Source organism: Toxorhynchites rutilus, chromosome 2, assembly GCF_029784135.1.
Source record: "Toxorhynchites rutilus septentrionalis strain SRP chromosome 2, ASM2978413v1, whole genome shotgun sequence".
Taxonomy (NCBI): domain Eukaryota; kingdom Metazoa; phylum Arthropoda; class Insecta; order Diptera; family Culicidae; genus Toxorhynchites; species Toxorhynchites rutilus.
In genome coordinates, this window is record NC_073745.1 from 298,204,275 (window position 1) to 298,221,857 (window position 17,583).

Sequence of the window (17,583 nt, forward strand, 5' to 3'; positions counted from 1 at the left end):
TGGTTAAGGATTGTGGAACCAAACGGTACACATATAATTGAATAAATGTATGTTTACCTGATGCTTCAGATTTTTTTTTATTCGGCACAAGCATTCCAGACAACCCAGCAGTTTGTAAAACAACGTCCTTTTCGCAAGATAAGATGGTATGTTTATTTTTGAGATTTCAGTTTATAGAAGAATTTTACAGACTTCAAATCTTTTAGAGACGAATGAACTCTCTGAGTTTAAAGTCTCTTTAATTCAATACCGTTACCGTTCAAATCTTTTTATTTCATTCGCTATCCAACTCTTGACGAGTAAAGTTCAGTGTCGTTATTGTGCGTTGCCACTTTTACTATTGTGCGATTGGTATAGTGTACGAGTGAAGGTCATTGCTGTCCGCTTTCGAATTGACCTTTTGTGAAGTGGAACAAAGGAAGCAGCGCTCTTGCAGCTTGCAGCCCTTGGCGGCTGTTGAACATTGGCATAACGGGATCGCCATCGTGTGGCTGTCGTTAACGGGAATTATCATCACGTGACCGTGTGAGCTATTCTTGCGCTATTGTGTTGATCCATAGCGCGTAGCCTCTGTCTCTCCCTGGTTAGGGCAGTAGAGCGCAGTATCGGAACAACTTTTATATTAAGGTACACATATTTAATATTAATATTATTGTTCAACTCATATGTTCATTGCTTAATATTATCATCATAATTTTTTGTTTGTTTGTTTTGTTATTTTTTTGTTGTTGAGATTATTGTTAAAATCAATAATAGATTAGAAATAAGACAAAAATTTTTGTAAAATGGAGAATAGTGGAGGATCTCCAGAGATGGAGATCTCCGATAATGAATCCCATTCAAGATCTGGGAAAAAACATAAACGAGTCCCTCAAAAAGAAGATAATTCTTCTGGGGACGAATCTGCTCATCCTTCCAAGCCCCCCTCTAAGAAAATAGCAAGCCTCCCTTCTGAACCCACTGTTACTTCCACTCCCCCTCTCCCATCATCGATTTCGCTTCCCCCTTCTGATGTTTCCGATCCAACCCAATCCTCGTCCTCGTCCTCGTCTTCTCCCTCTGTTGTCTCCGCTCCACGTGTCAGAGTTTATCCAGAAGATGCACCTGGAACTGGCCCGTGGGTTGTTTTCCTCCGGCCAAAACCAAAAGGAAAAAGCCTTAACGTGATTCAGATCATGAAAGATCTGGCCAGATACACTTCTGTATCTGAAATTCGCAGGGTTAGACCGAACAAATTGCGGGTTGTCGTGAATGAACGGAAACACGCAAACGAGATTGTTGCTGACCAACACTTCACTCTCGAATATAGAACATTTATACCCTCCCATAACGTAGAAATTGAGGGGGTGATAACTGAAACGGATCTGACGAGCGAACAAATAAAAAAAGAAGGAAAAGGCAAGTTCAAGAAGCTTCCCTCAATGGGAGTAAAGATCTTGGACTGTCGCCAACTCGGGAAACTCTCCCATGATGGGGACCAAACTAAATTTACGCCGTCAGACTCGTTTCGAGTCACCTTTGCTGGTGCCGCCCTCCCTGACTACGTTATGGTGGACAAATTGAGACTACCTGTGCGACTCTTCGTGACAAAGCCCATGACTTGCAACAAATGCAAGTCAGTTGGTCACACTTCATATTATTGTGCCAACAAGGAGCGCTGTGCCACTTGCGGAGAGCAGCATGAGGGGAAATCCTGCAGTGCGACTGAGCATAAGTGTCCATATTGCGGAGAATCCCCACACGCGCTCTCAGCTTGTGAAACTTACAAGAGTCGCTGGGAGAAACAGAAGCGCTCTTTAAAGGAACGTTCGAAGCGCACTTTTGCGGAAATTTTAAAGGGCGCTTCTCCACTGGCCCAACAACAACAACAACCAATCTCAACACACAATATCTTTTCCACGTTGCCAGTTGATGAAATGGAAGCGGACACAGCTAGCGGGGGCACACCGTTTATTTTCAAAGGGAATCCCCGGCGCAAAAATGTGACCACTCCCAAAGTTCAAGAACAAGTCCCCCCGGTGATACCCCCAGTTAGCTTGCCTAAAAAATCGAGTGCAGCGGACAAGCAAAATCAGGTTCCTCCTGGCTTCCGTGGGAATAGTTCACCTTCGAACGACCCAGCACTCGAGGGGACATCAAAAACCCCAACTGTCCCTGTTTTTCCGTCCAGCTCAACTTCCCAATCGGGATTTATAATGTTGAACCTTTTGGATCAAATCTTCAAGTGTTTTAATGTTTCCGACTCCATCAGAACCCTTGTCATCTCAATGCTTCCAGTATTAAAGACAATTTTACAGCAATTGATGCAAACATGGCCCCTCCTTGCAATGATTATCTCTCTTGATGTCTAATTTAGATAGAGAGGTCGGAGATATCACTGTTTTTCAGTGGAATTGTCGTTGTCTTATCCCTAAATTGGATACATTCAAATTTTTAATTCATAACTTCAATTGTGATGTTTTTGCTCTGTCCGAAACTTGGCTTTCTTCGCGAGATGATATCTCTTTCCACGATTTTAATATTATACGCTTGGACCGTGATGATAGATACGGAGGGGTGCTTTTGGGGATCAAGAGGTGCCACTCATTTTTTCGAATTGACCTTCCACCTATTGGAGGGATCGAAGCTGTTGCTTGTCATGCAAACATCAGAGGCAAAGACCTCTGTATTGTCAGCTTGTATTGGCCTCCGCGAGCTGCGGTTAGCCGCAAACAACTTGTTGACATGTGCTCACTCCTTCCTGAGCCACGATTGATCTTGGGAGACTTCAACTCTCATGGAACTGCCTGGGGGGAACAGTACGACGACAATCGTTCATTGTTGATATATGACCTTTGTAACAACTTCAATATGACCGTTTTGAACACTGGGGAAACAACACGTGTGCCTAAACCTCCTGCTAACCCAAGTGCTCTTGACCTCTCGCTTTGCTCGAATTCACTATCGTTAGATTGCAAGTGGAATGTAATCCAGGACCCCAACGGTAGTGATCACTTGCCAATCAAAATTTCCATCACCATTGGGTCGAATTCTTCTGAATCTATAAACATGGCATATGACCTCACAAGACACATTGACTGGAAAAAATATACGGACGCGATTGCTCTTCCAGATTCCAGAGATGGTTTACCTCCATTGGAGGAGTATAACTTCCTTTCTCGTTTGATCTATGACAGCGCGGTTCGCGCTCAAACGAAACCCATCCCAGGTTCCAGTATTCGTCGAAGGCCTCCCAATCTATGGTGGGATAGCATATGTTCCAAGCTTTATGTAGAAAACTCGAATGCATTTAAAGCTTTTCGGAAACGTGGAACCTCTGAAAATTTTCAGACGTATTTGGACCTTGAAAATCAATTTAAAAACTTGTTAAAAGGGAAAAAACGTGCTTATTGGGAGGTTTGTCACGAGAAACGTCAATGAAAAAATTATGGAAAGTGGCTCGAAACATGAGAAATCGCTCTTCATCGAATGAAAGCGAAGAATATTCACATCGATGGATTTTGAATTTTGCACGGCAGGTTTGTCCTGATTCCGCTCCTGTGCAAAAAATTGTTCGATATACCACAAGATAGGTGCGATCTTGATTCCGAGTTTTCGATGGTAGAATTCTCTCTTGCTCTCCTTTCATGTAACAATTCTGCTCCGGGATCGGATAGAATTAGGTTCAACTTGCTGAAAAATCTCCCTGATGTGGCGAAACATCGCTTGTTGAACTTATTCAATCGGTTTCTGGAGCATAATATTGTTCCATATGATTGGAGACAAGTACGAGTTATAGCTGTTCAAAAACCCGGAAAACCCGCGTCCGACTTCAATTCGTACCGCCCAATAGCAATGCTGTCTTGTATACGGAAATTGTTGGAGAAAATGATCTTGTTTCGCCTTGATCGATGGGTTGAAACGAATGGCCTAATCTCAGATACACAATATGGGTTCCGCAGGGGCAAGGGGACGAATGATTGTCTTGCGTTGCTTTCTTCAGAAATTCAAATGGCTTACGCCGAAAAAAAACAAATGGCTTCAGTATTCTTGGACATAAAGGGGGCCTTTGATTCTGTTTCAATAGAGGTTTTGTTAGACAAATTACACTCTCGGGGTCTGCCGCCTCTATTGAATAATATGTTATATAACTTGCTTTGTGAGAAACATTTGAACTTTTCTCACGGAGATTCGGCAGTAAGTCGGGTCTCTTACATGGGCCTCCCCCAGGGCTCATGTTTAAGCCCCCTTTTGTACAACTTCTATGTAAGCGACATCGACAATTGCCTTACACAAAATTGCAGCCTAAGACAACTTGCAGATGATGGAGTGGTGTCTGTCGTAGGATCAAACGAATCCGACCTGCAAGGACCCTTACAAGATACTTTGAACAATTTTTCAACCTGGGCCATTGGGCTAGGGATCGAATTCTCCACGGAGAAAACAGAGATGGTGGTTCTTTCTAGGAAGCATAGACCAGCAAAACCAAAGCTTCAACTTTTGGGTAAACCGATCACTCATGCTATGTCATTCAAGTATCTTGGGGTCTGGTTCGACTCCAAAGGTACTTGGGGGCCCATATTAGGTATCTGAGTAAAAATGTCAACAAAGAATAAACTTTCTCCGTACAATTACCGGCACCTGGTGGGGAGCCCATCCCGAAGATCTTATAATGTTGTATCGAACAACTATTCTCTCAGTGATGGAGTATGGCAGTTTCTGTTCTCAATCAGCTGCCAAAACACACCTCATTAAACTCGAGCGAATTCAGTATCTTTGTCTCCGTATTGCGTTGGGATGTATGCCCTCAACGCATACCATGAGTCTCGAGGTTTTGGCAGGCGTACTCCCACTAAAAGATCGCTTCAATTTATTATCTCTTCGGTTCCTCATCCGGTGTAAGGTTATGAATCCATTGGTGATCGGAAATTTTGAGCAATTGATCGAGCTAAATTTTCATTCTGGATTCATGAATTCATATCATGAATTCACCTCTATGCAGGTTGTTCCTTCTTCGTATATTCCCAACCGTGTTTGTTTTCCTGACTACATCAATTCCTCTGTACATTTCGATCTGTTCATGAAGGAGAAAATCCATGAAAATCCAGATTATCTTAGATTGGGGTTCGTTCCTACGATCTTCAATGCAAAGTATGGGCGTATCAATTGTGATAATATATACTTTACTGATGGGTCCTCTATGAATGAGTCCACAGAATTTGGAGTGTTCAACGTATTTTTTAGCACCTCACACAGTCTTCAGAATCCTTGCTCGGTATATATTGCTGAATTGGCAGCGATATACTGGGCGCTGGACAGCGTCGCCTCACGACCTGTTGAACACTATTACATTGTAACGGATAGTCTTAGCTGTGCTCCCGTGGCCGAGTGGTTAGCGTCATAACTAACATGCCGGGGGTTCGGGTTCAATTCCCGTTCTGGTCGGGGGAATTTTTCGTCAAAGAAATTTCCTCCGACTTGCACTGTGATCACGCGTATTCTAGAGCTTGCCACTCAGAATGCATTCAAGGCGTGTTATTTGGCATAGAAATCTCAACTAAGTACTAATAAAAATGACGCAAGTAATACTACGTTGAGACGGCGAAGTTCCTCTAGGAACGTTAGTGCCATTGAAGAAGAAGAAGGATAGTCTTAGCTCTGTCGAAGCTATCCGTTCAGTGAGGCCGGAAAAGCACTCGCCGTACTTCCTTGGGAGAATACGAGAAATTTTGAGTGCTTTATCCAGACGCTGTTATGTCATTACCTTTGTCTGGGTCCCTTCACATTGCTCAATTCCGGGTAATGAGAGGGCTGACTCATTGGCAAAGGTAGGTGCAATTGAAGGCGATATTTATCAGCGTCAAATCGCCTTCAATGAATTTTATTCTTTAGTTCGCAAAAATACCATCGCTAACTGGCAACGCAAGTGGAATGAAGATGAATTGGGCCGGTGGTTTCACTCGATTATCCCTAAGGTTAGCCTCAAACCGTGGTTCAAAAGTCTAGACTTGAGTCGGGACTTTATCCGCACCTTCTCCCGACTCATGTCCAATCACTGTTCGTTAGATGCACTACTCTTTCGTTTCAATCTTGCCAGCAGCAATCTCTGCGTTTGTGGCCAATGTTATCACGACATCGAGCACATTGTTTGGTCGTGCGAGGTGTATCTGGTCGCCAGATCGAATTTAGAAAACTCCCTTCGGGCCCGAGGAAGACAGCCCAATGTGCCGGTGAGAGATGTGTTGGCTCGGTTAGACCTTGATTACATGTCCCATATATATGTTTTCCTTAAAGCTATAGATCTTCGTGTGTGATTGTCCCTACATCCTTATACCCTCCTTTCCTTCCTTTGCGGGTAATTCGTCCCCTTGCTATAAATAGTAGAATAAGTTGAAATGTAAATAAACTATAGATATACGAATAGATTTAAGAATTGAGTGCTCATCAACATTGTTACAATTTCCTTATATCCCATCCTTCTCCTAAAAATATGTCACTCTTCTAAACTCGAGTACACCGCGAGTAATCGGTTTTCCACCTTACTACCCATAGATGTAAGAAAATTGTTTCTATATATATAGTTTTAAAAATATATTTAAGAATTCGGCTCCTTTAAACTTAAGTAACTGAGCCTGTAAAAATAAACGAATTATAAAAAAAAAAAATCTTTTTAAATAAGCCTCTGCAACCCCAATATTATGTGCCATTAGGAATTGAGCCACACTATTCTGCTTCATCTACTATTGTGCACTCGCCCTTAGAATTCAGATCGAGGAAAACAAAAAAACTTCTCATTATTCTCCACCAAGTGTCGCTACTCATGAATCACGTCCATTGTTTATTATCACTCACGGGAGTGTGATCCATTATGCTACTTTTCCGTCCCCCTTCTTTTTGCGACCACCCAGAACCAGCTCCCAACATTTCGAGCAGCTTCTAGACCTATGCCATACTAATGTAGCCATTCTAGATCCAACGTGTGCTGAAATAATTACAGCCTCCGAAAACGTACAGCGGCACATTTATTGCCCTCAAGCGTCACGGGAAGCTAAAATCCGGTCGGTTTCCACCACATCATCGCCTAGTTCTCAGTAGTTCTCGGCTGTGCATAATTTTCTACTTGCCCGAACATCCTTTCTCATATTCCGAACGAGCGCAAAAGTCTCCACTCGTTCTTCGGGCTTCTTCCACCATTGGTAGTGAATTAAATGAATCGCAAGGACAGGTCGCAAGAACACTAAATTATGCATGAAACTTGGTATGTCTTGCACAAAAAAAAAAGAACTCCTTAAAAATTGACATAAAAAATTGACATAAAAAATTGGCCGCCACTGTCTGCGCCGTCATCGTTGTATGAAAGCAAAAAAAAGGAAACGAGCAAACGCTGGAAAATTAAATTAACTTACCCGCCGGAAGGACGGTTTCTTTATCGGGGGGACTTACCTCTCCTCTGCTTCCGGAACCCTCAAGGACTTCGTCATCGATGTAGATATCATTATTCGGACTGGATGCTCCCCCCGCGCCAAATGAAGCCGACAGGGACTGACTGTTGCGGTTATTTGATTTCTGTAATTAAAATCCAACAAGAGAAAATGAGTGAACGAAAATATAAAATTGAAGGAAATATGAATAGGTAGATGGTGGGTTGGGTTGTGGGTCGGTCTGTTCTAACGATACGAATTCCATTCACAGGACGCGCGCACGTGGAGAAAAAGAAACACAAAGAAACAATCGCCGAAGCGCGGGGATGGCGTAGAAAATCGTTCGAGGCACTTCCTTTAGAAAATCTGTGTCACCTCCTCCTCTGGAGGGATGGATGTGGACGTCATACGACACACGAGAGCAGCAAAACGGGTTCGATGACATCGTTGGGTCGAGCCCAGTGTGACGACTTAATGCGGAGGCTGTGTTCTATCAGCATCAGATTCTCCGAAGAGTGTAAGCGAAATGAATAATTCATCTAGGTGCTAGCAAATTGTAGACATGACTCTTTTACATGATTTTTCGACAAAACAGAAGGCGTATTCCTAATTACTCAATGATAGTATATAGCAAATCCCATTGATAAGAAAATGTATAGACCAGTGGTGGCCAAACTTTTGGGCATGACGGGCGACTAATTATTCAAATGTTAGGCTGCGGGCTACCAACGTTGACTGTATCAAAAAGTCATTAGAAAATGAATGAATACTAGACACTAAAACATAGTTTGAACTAGGATTGGATGATCTTGCAGAAGATCGATTTTTTCCTCTCCGATTTCCAATTTTTTGATTCGTTCTTTTTACTGCAACAAATCGCGGAAATCGATCTTTTCGATATTTTTGATCGTAGAAATCTTTTTGAAAATTTGTTTTTCAGTGAACATTGATTTTGAGGAAAGCGCTTCTCTAACAAACTTTTCCGTCTTTCGGGAATATATTGGGGATATAAATTGAAAAAATCTAGATACTATCGCTGAATGTTCATCCATTTTTCGATAAATTTAGGAAATGGTTTCTAATGCCCCCTTTTAGTTGAAGCTTTCTTCAATATACTCAAACTCATCCACATATTCTCACAAAATTTGCCCCGCACTCTAACGATTAATCTCATCAAAAACCACTTGCAAGCAGCAGTTTGTAAGCATTTTTGAAAGTTTTGTCATTATGAAACAAGTGGACACAAGTTATATCCACTCGACTTGGTTGACAGTGAAAATTGTGATGAAATTAGATGATGACATCAGGTCCAGCTGAAGCGTTCTTTTCTAGAACTGAAACTACTAGATTTCGACTAAATGCCAGACGTGTGGCACGGTTGGATTTTATGGGATTATTGTCAGTGGAGTTCTAGATGAATATCAGTTGTTGCATTTCTAATAATAATTTTCAATTAATTTATTTAGTCAAATGATTCCATAACGGTACACGATAAATGCTCTGGAGAATACCATTTTTCTGAGCTCTCAAGTTTTTTCTGTGACCTTCATGTTGAGAATCAAAATAAAATTCCTTTGATGTTTGTATAATGTTAAATGTTCATTCCGTGTTAAAGAAAAAACTACACTTATACAGAATAAGTAAATAAATTAGAAAAAAGCATTCAAATTTTCAAAGGTCGACCCAGCCAAGATCGATTCTCTGGTAACGATTCAATCAGTGAATTGATCCTCACGCCATTTAGAAAATCGATCCGGCAAGATCGATCTATTTCTGAAGATCGCCCAATCCTAGTTTGAACCCTTCTGTATTTGCGCGCAAAATCATAACTCGTACACTCGCGCACATTGTCACAAACTGTGTGTCTCTGTTATTTTGCTATTGTTTTTTGCTGATGCTATTTTTAGGCATTACAGGTCGGACTCGATTATCCGGAGACTCGATTATCCGGAGTATTTTATTTTAGATTTTCGGAAATTTTGAATAATTTTTATAATAATTCTATATTGAATAGCTAATATGGGTATCAAAATAAAGAGCTTGACTAGTAGAATGCAGTTATTTATGAAAAATGCGAATCCAAGATGGCGGCCACTACAAAATGGCGGATTACACATTTTCTCAGAACCCCATCAATATGGGTATCAAACGAAAGGGCTTGACTAGTAGAACACAGTTATTTATGAAAAATGCAAGTCCAAGATGGCCGCCACCGCAAGATGGCGCCATATATATTTTTTTCACAACCCCATCAATATGGGTATCAAATGAAAGAACTTGACTAGTAGAATACAGTTATTTATGAAAAATTCAAATCCAAAATGGCCACCACCACAAAATGGCGCCACATATATTTTTTTCACAACCCCATCAATATGGGTATCAAATGAAAGGGCATGACTGGTAGAGTAGAGTTATTTATGAAAAATGCAAATCTAAGATGGCGGCCACTACAAATTGGCGGATTACCTATTTTTTCAGAACCCCATCAATAGGGGTATCAAATGAAAAGGCTTGAATAGTAGAACACACTTATTTATGAAAAATGCCCAAAAATGTATCAAAAGAAAGTTCTCGACTAGTAGAACATAGCAGATAATGAAAAATCCAATTTCAAGATGGCCGCAGTCCCCATACAACTAATTACTTTTTGAATGGTTTCATTCAGCTTGACTTGTTTCTATGTATGTTTGAATGTTTGTTGGGTTGTCCTACATTAATAGAAAATTGACCCCGTTCCTGTTGAATGATTGATCTGAAATTTAGAACATACATTTCATTCTACTGTCATTATAAAACTCCGTGTTCCATGATCTTTAAAAAATCAATTTGGCCGTCGCTAAAAATGGCTGAATGGCTTGACTTGGAGAATACACTATACTATGAACAACATAAATTCGAAAAGGTCGCCGCCACTAAATGGTTGACTATGTATTTTTTGCAATCCCCGCAATATTGGTATCAAATGAAATGATTTGACTAATAGAATACAGTACAGGTCGGACTCGATTATATACAGACTCGATTATATGTGATTCGATTATATATAATTCTGGACTCGATTATATTCAATTTGGAAAAAACTATTTCTTTGTATTTCAAATATGCCTTATTTCATGAAAAAATTTAACCTTTCAACGTTAAGGTGAAGTTTAAGTGGCTACTGTACTGTACATGTAGTGGGGTAAAATCGTGATTTTTGAAGATTTTGCTTGAAATTTCACCAGGAATTGTTAATATCGATATTGCAGCCAAATTAAAAAAGATAGAAGTTGTGCGTTAAAGAACAAATTGTGGAGTGGTTATGGAACTTCATTTTAATTGATAGAAACAATCTAGTTTAATATAAATTTTTGGGATAAAATTAATAATACCACATTAAAAATTATTAACTTTTAAGTGTTTCACTTCCAAAATGTTATTAAAATTCACTAATATAGTTGTTCCACTACTATATCTTGTATTAAATTTTCTCATCTTTCAAATGAAAGCATCAGAATCGTCTTCTGTAGCGTACTTTTTAATGTAGAGCCAGTTTGAGGCAACAGACTCCGAAACAAAAAAAAAGTTCTGTAACTCTGTCATTGTTGAAATTCGAACATATGCGTAGGAGGATTTTTTTAATCAAATATGATCGTCTATCACCTCCTGAGAGAAGCTGGATAAATTAATTTTTTTCATGTGAGAAAGGTGTTTTCTGACTTTAAGGGGATGAATCAAAAATCAAATTCCTCTTTTATTTTCAAAAAACGAAAAATACATGCAAAAAAATCATATAAAGAAAAAACAATGTTTTGACTCGATTATCCGGAAAATTCGATTATCCGGAGTGAATAAAAATCAATACTCCGGATAATCGGGTCCGACCTGTATTTGTATTTATTTAATGCAAAAAGATACAGTGATTTATCTCTAATGGGTCGTACCGAGGCACCACTAGAAAAATGTGCAAAATACATAATTCAGCAAAATGGTTGAAAACACTCGTAAAAATTTATCATGTTGTAGAAACTTGCAAAAAGGAGGTTTACAAAAACGTTGAATTAGAGAATCATATCAAAATATCCAATTATTCGTGTCGCATTACAGGTCCGTCCAATTAGCTAGATGTCCAATTAGAGGCGAATCATTTTTTCTAATTAAATTAAAATTATGGATTCTTGGTCTGTGAGACCAATTAACTAGAAGTATAAGAACTTTCTATCGAAAATGTTGGCCCCTATTATGTAAATTGGATCGGACGATCAATGACTATCATTTTGTAAATCGATAGAATCTTCTCAAATCGAGTTGTCAAATGTTTCTTAAAGCAGAGCATCAGGAATGTAACAAGCAAACCAAACAGCTCGAAAAATTATACCGACAGCTCTCACCCGACTGTATCTATAACAGTAAAATAAAGCTAACAAGCAAAATTATGTTCACATAATAGGTCCCAATATTTAGTTTTAGAAAATTTTAATTTCTCATCCATCACTGTTGTTCTATTCATGACTATGTTTCTTGAAAAAAAAATCTGCACATTTGATTCTCATTACTTAAAATTTACTTTTTAGATTAAAATAACAATATTTTATTAAAACTCGCATTCGAGTACGCAGTCAAAAGCGAAGTTTTGTTCGAAAATTTAGTTTTTATCGATTTTCGGAACCTTATTCCGGATGTTTTCAACATTTTCAATAGGTCATTTAACAAATTATTGAAATTATTCCTAGTGACAATTTTTTACTTTATTACAAGAGGTCGAACAACTGAATGTGTTAATATCAAATAAGTAACAATCTGAATGAAAATATAAAACCAAAACTTTTTTTAAAAAAAGGTAACGATTACCTTTATAAATAATCAATCTCTATAAATTTTTGGCAATATGAAAAAATGAAAAAAACAGTTGCGACTATTAACCCCTTCCCGTATTATTTAATAAGTCACACATCAATTTCACTCCTCTGCTGAGCGTTCTAGCGCCCTATGTTATGCAAGTACAGCACGAGTGAGACTCGATGTTGTACGGGAAAGGGTTAATGAAGGAAATTTATTTGAATTCTTTTAACAAAGGGGATAATTTGCCGTATAGCTCACGTTTGCGGTATGAAGTCCAGATTTGGGATTTTCATGTCATGTTTTGTTTCTAAAAATAGATGATTATAGATATTGTGTTAGAAATTTTGGCTACTAATATTTCAATCATAAGTTTTAAGTTTGAAATATATGATTGTAGATATTGAGCTTGACGGTTTTGGATTTTGTTACATATTCTTTAGATTTCAAATCTCAAATTCAAGGATTTTTATTAAACATTTGATGCTGTCTACTTGAAATTATATGCCACTATTTGCAGGATTCATTTTTTAGCAGAAAGACGCAGTCGTATGTTGAAATGAGAATGAATCTGAAATATATCGATCGACGGTTCGACTTATTATAGAGAAATTTTTCGTTTTCCTTCTCAGGTTACCTTCTGAAATCCTTCATCGCCAGCTGTTGGATTAAAAGAGTACTATCTGCGAGGAATTCGAACTACACTGAAGTCGCTTTTTACGTGGATTTAGAAATTTACGCGGGACGTATCAACCGCGTTCAAATTGAATGTCCTAATTCATGTGATTTTTCACATGTTTGTATTGTATCACTTATTAGTAGCTGGAAACGGATATCATGATTGTAGAATATGTTATCAGGATATGGGTTGCGTTTTAAACTAATAATTCACTGTTCGTTAGATTTTTGCAAGGATTTTGAAATTTACGCAGTTTATTTTTACGCAAATTTTGGAATTTATGGGTTTTTACGCGGATTTTGGAATTCACGCAGTTTTTATTCACGCGCCACGTATCCCCCGCGTAAAAAGCGACTCCAGTGTATATCGATTATCCAATTTAGAGAAGATCCCTTCTCAGGTTATTCAAAAACAACCATTTCAGCTCACAATGAGAGAGCGAGCGATAAGTTCGAATTATATTTGTAAGATTTGTAGGTCACCTCCGCAGGATACCCAGGTATAACCTCCGTCACCGTGTATTAAATTATAACATAAATTATATGAAGTAATACGCTCGACTAACATTCCTTACATTCCCCTGGTGACTGTGAGCACTGGGCCGATGTCGTTATTGACTATTTAAGCGAGAAAGGATTATTGCTACTCTCAAGCGTCATTCAGCGTGTTTTCTGTGCAATCTCGCTGGTTCAAGTCAATCACGGAGTTCAAACCGAAGTATCCATGCTCAAGGAGTTATTGGATTTAAGATCATAAGATGATCCTAACTAGAAAGGAAATCTTTTTGAAGTAGAACTACATCTTTCAGGAAGGGTGCCAAATTAGAAAACATGTCACGTTTTTATGAAATAAAGTACAGTTTAAGAACTATTTTAAGGCGATGAGTTCTGATGATTTGCAACCAATCGAATCGGAAATTCTGTAAGATTTGTTTGATATGTTATACATGCTTCAGGCGTGTGATGATGCGGGACTGCTACGTTCGTAAGTAAGATACACACATTCAGCAGAGTATCGGAACGCCTCAATGTGCTCGTGTTTGGGCCCTGTTGTTGGAAATTAAATCGTACGACAAGGGGTTAAATGAATGAAAACTTGAAGCATTCCCATTTTCCTATGTATTTGTTCTACCGATTTGTGTGCTTACCTTCCCGTATCATCAATAACGAGCAACTAATACATTCGTTTCTGCCCGTTTCCAACTTATTTGGTACTAGCTGACCCGGCAAACTTCGTCCAGCTCGAAATTTATTTTTCGTTATCACATTCACGTTTTATTACTAAGCGCACGTTCATAGGTTCCATCGCAGAACTGTTCATTGATTGATTTTCTAATCTAGCCTTTAAAATTACTTTTTACTCAAAAATTCCTAGTACTTCTACCAAAACTCGCTATTATAATATCAGTTTATTTTCAGACACAATTCTTCAAGTTTTCGAGTTATGGCAGCCCCTCCCTTAGAGAGGTGGGAGGAGTGTTGAACCACCTTAGGAATGCTTAATGCCCCCTAAAACCTCCAAATGCCAAATTTGGTTCCATTTGCTTGATTAGTTCTTGTTTTATGCAGAAATGTATGCTTCATTTGTATTCCGATCAGAACGATGCGAGTTGTCGTTTGCTGCGTTCTGTATATACAGCCACTCCATGCAAAACCGATATACAGGGAAACTTCGATATAACGTACCCTCGATATAACGTCACTCGATATAACGTACATTTTACCTCGATATAACGTACACATTATCAAAGTCCACAACAAATTTTCTTTGCATATTTTTTTTCTGAAAGAACAATAAATTATCTGTATTTTGATACTACAGCTTGTGTTGTAACTTTAACCAATCCCGAAATTCAACTTTTTTGTGATTCCAGATTCTAAATGAATCAAACTACAATCAACAGAACGAAGGGAAACATCGTGGGAAAAGTTGGCTTCGTCTTCTAATTGAGTTCATTCATCAACCTTACTCAAACAGCGACACAATAAAGTAATATAAGCTACGTTTCAGAGTTGTTTATTATGCTTCGATATAACGTACAATTCGATACAACGTACAATTCGATACAACGTACAATTTTGAAAGTAAAATGTAAGTTATATCGTAGTTACCCTGTAGTGGTTCTCAGATTTTCGTGAAAAGTGGTAGTTTTGTTCTTTATCGCAAAACATTAGACCCGTATTTTTGAAATTTTTTTTCAGTAGGGTGACCATTTCCATTTTAGAGTGGTCCGAAAAATCAACTTTTTCATCTTTTTTTCCAAAAATGACTTTTTTCAAAAATTCATAACTTTTGAACTACTAGACCGATTCAGATGATCGACATATCAAATTAAAGCCAATGGTGGTCTTCTTTATTACACTTAATTACACTCGAACCGATGGCTCGAAAAATAATTTTTTTCTTATTTTTTCCAAAACGAAAATTCATAACTTTTGATCTACTGGACCGATTCAGATGATCGACACATAAAATAAAAAATAGATTTTGAATTAACTAGTCTTTTTTGAAAAATATTAGTCTTGCGAAAAAAATAGATTTTGATTTCGTAATTATTTATTGTATTAGTTTTTTATAGTTTCATGGTTTCGGGACCAAGGATGCTGAATTTTTTCATATTTTTTCTTGAAAGCTGAGGTTTTTTTGCATAACATATCCAAAAATCAGAGATGTGTTATTTATCGCTATTATTTTTCAAAGTTAAAATGTTTTCAGTCTTCGTTCAATATTTCTATGCGACTAGATTGGATGTATGCGACTAGAAATCAACTATTTGGAAAATGTGTCATTTTTAATTAGCTTTAATTTGATATATCGAACATCTGAATCGGCTCAGTAGTTCAAAAGTAAAAAATTTTTGAACAAAGTCATTTTTGGAAAAAAAAACGTGGAAAATGATTTTTGGACCATCGTTTAACTTAGAAATAATAAGTGAAGTAATCATAAATTAACCCTTTGCGGTCGTACTAAATTTGGGCGTGGGTGTCGTACTGGTCGGGATTAGTTTTCCTTGAAAAAGCAGTGATACATAATATATATGTAAGACGGAATGGGTGAATTGCCAAGGAAATATACAAAAACCACTTTTATTGAACATTAATTTATTCAACCACGAAAACGCGATGCGCTCTACATGATGTGTAATCCGAAACTGAGTTTTTTCTCCACACTTCAACGAGGGGTCTCTCAACTATCCCACACGGCCTTTCCTGACATCATTCTTGATCCGGAAATGTCCACGGTTTGATATGATCTCCAGCCGTCGATGTTGATTTTGGTCCTTCTGCTTCTTCATCTAGCTTTCTTACCGCGTACCGATCGTTATTCAAAACCATATGGTCCAAAATATTTAGGTTTCACTTTTTGACCTACGCCGAATTGTGTCTTCGGTATGGCTACGATACCGCCAAGTTTATATCGGTGCATCGGTTTTCTACGAAGATTGTAGAACTTTTTATTCTCCTCTTGTATTTTAGAAATACTTGCATGCGCCATATTCCGCAAAACATTTCGTTCCCGTTCAAAATCCTCTCGCATTTCTCGTTCCAGTATCGCGTGAAGTACTTCGTCTTGTCTCGTACGCATTTTAACTCCAACTAGCAGTTGAAAAGGTGTTGTTTCTATGGCACGTTGCCAACTGTTGTTGATGAACTTTTGTACGTCACCCACATGTTTGAACCATTCGTCAGGCCTTTCATTTGATAGCTTTGTTAGCATCGGGATTATTATGCGATGGACACGCTCCACCTGTCCATTTCCGCGAGGTACACCGGTCACAATTGTATGCAATTCTATGCCCTCGTCATTGCAATACTTGGTGAATATTCCAGAAGTGAAAGCTGATCCACGGTCGCTTATAATTCTTCTCGGCTTCCCAAAATAATCGGAAATTAATTTGAGTTTTTTCAATGTCTCGTCTGCCGTAGTTGTTTTCGTCGGAAATAGCCAAACATACTTCGTAAAGGCATCAATCACCGTTAAGATATAATTGTACGATTTTATCGTAGATGGCATCGGTCCTAAATGATCTACGTGAAAGGTGTCTAATGGGATGTCACCTTTTGGGATTGGATGAAGTTCACCCTCAGGTTTGCCGCGTTTCCTTTCGCCGATAATGCAAGCAACACATGTATCGATGCATCGTTTAATTTTCTTTTCAACTTCAGGAATGAAATAATCTGCACATATCCTTTCTTTGGTTTTTTTCACGCCAAAGTGCCCCTTATCATGGGCTGATCGAATTATTGCTGTCTCCATTGATTCCGGTACGTATAATCGTCGTGTTTCGCCATCGCCTTCGTACAGTATGCCATTACTAATCGTGTAACCCTTGAATGAATCGCTTTGTCCAACAGCTGCCATAATCGCCTTCACTTTTTCGTCATTTTCTTGAGCAGAACGCAACTGAGCACAAACAGCAGTCGATATAGTCAACACATTTGCACGAGATAGAGCATCAACATGTGGCATTTTAATTCCTGGACGATGTTCAACTTCGTACTCAAATTCTGCAAGAGCGATAACCCATCGGGCCACGCGTACGTTCATCTTGCGCTTCATCATAGTGTCCTTGAATGCACGGCAATCCGTTACAATTTTGAATTTGCAACCTAGCAAATAACACCTGAACTTTTTTAGAGATCCGACCACTGCTAACGTTTCCAACTCGTAAGAATGGTAGTT

At 38.6% G+C, this 17,583-nt stretch overlaps 1 protein-coding gene across 2 annotated transcripts in view; it reads right to left on the reverse strand.

Annotated features, from left to right (window-relative positions):
- LOC129765156 (syndecan) overlaps positions 1 to 17,583 on the reverse strand; it is a 103,130-nt gene that overhangs the window by 27,735 nt on the left and 57,812 nt on the right. For both annotated transcript variants that reach the window (XM_055765048.1, XM_055765047.1), the window contains exon 2: positions 7,423 to 7,545. In XM_055765048.1, the coding sequence (XP_055621023.1) occupies positions 7,423 to 7,545 (123 nt within the window). The remainder of the gene's footprint in view (positions 1 to 7,422; positions 7,546 to 17,583) is intronic.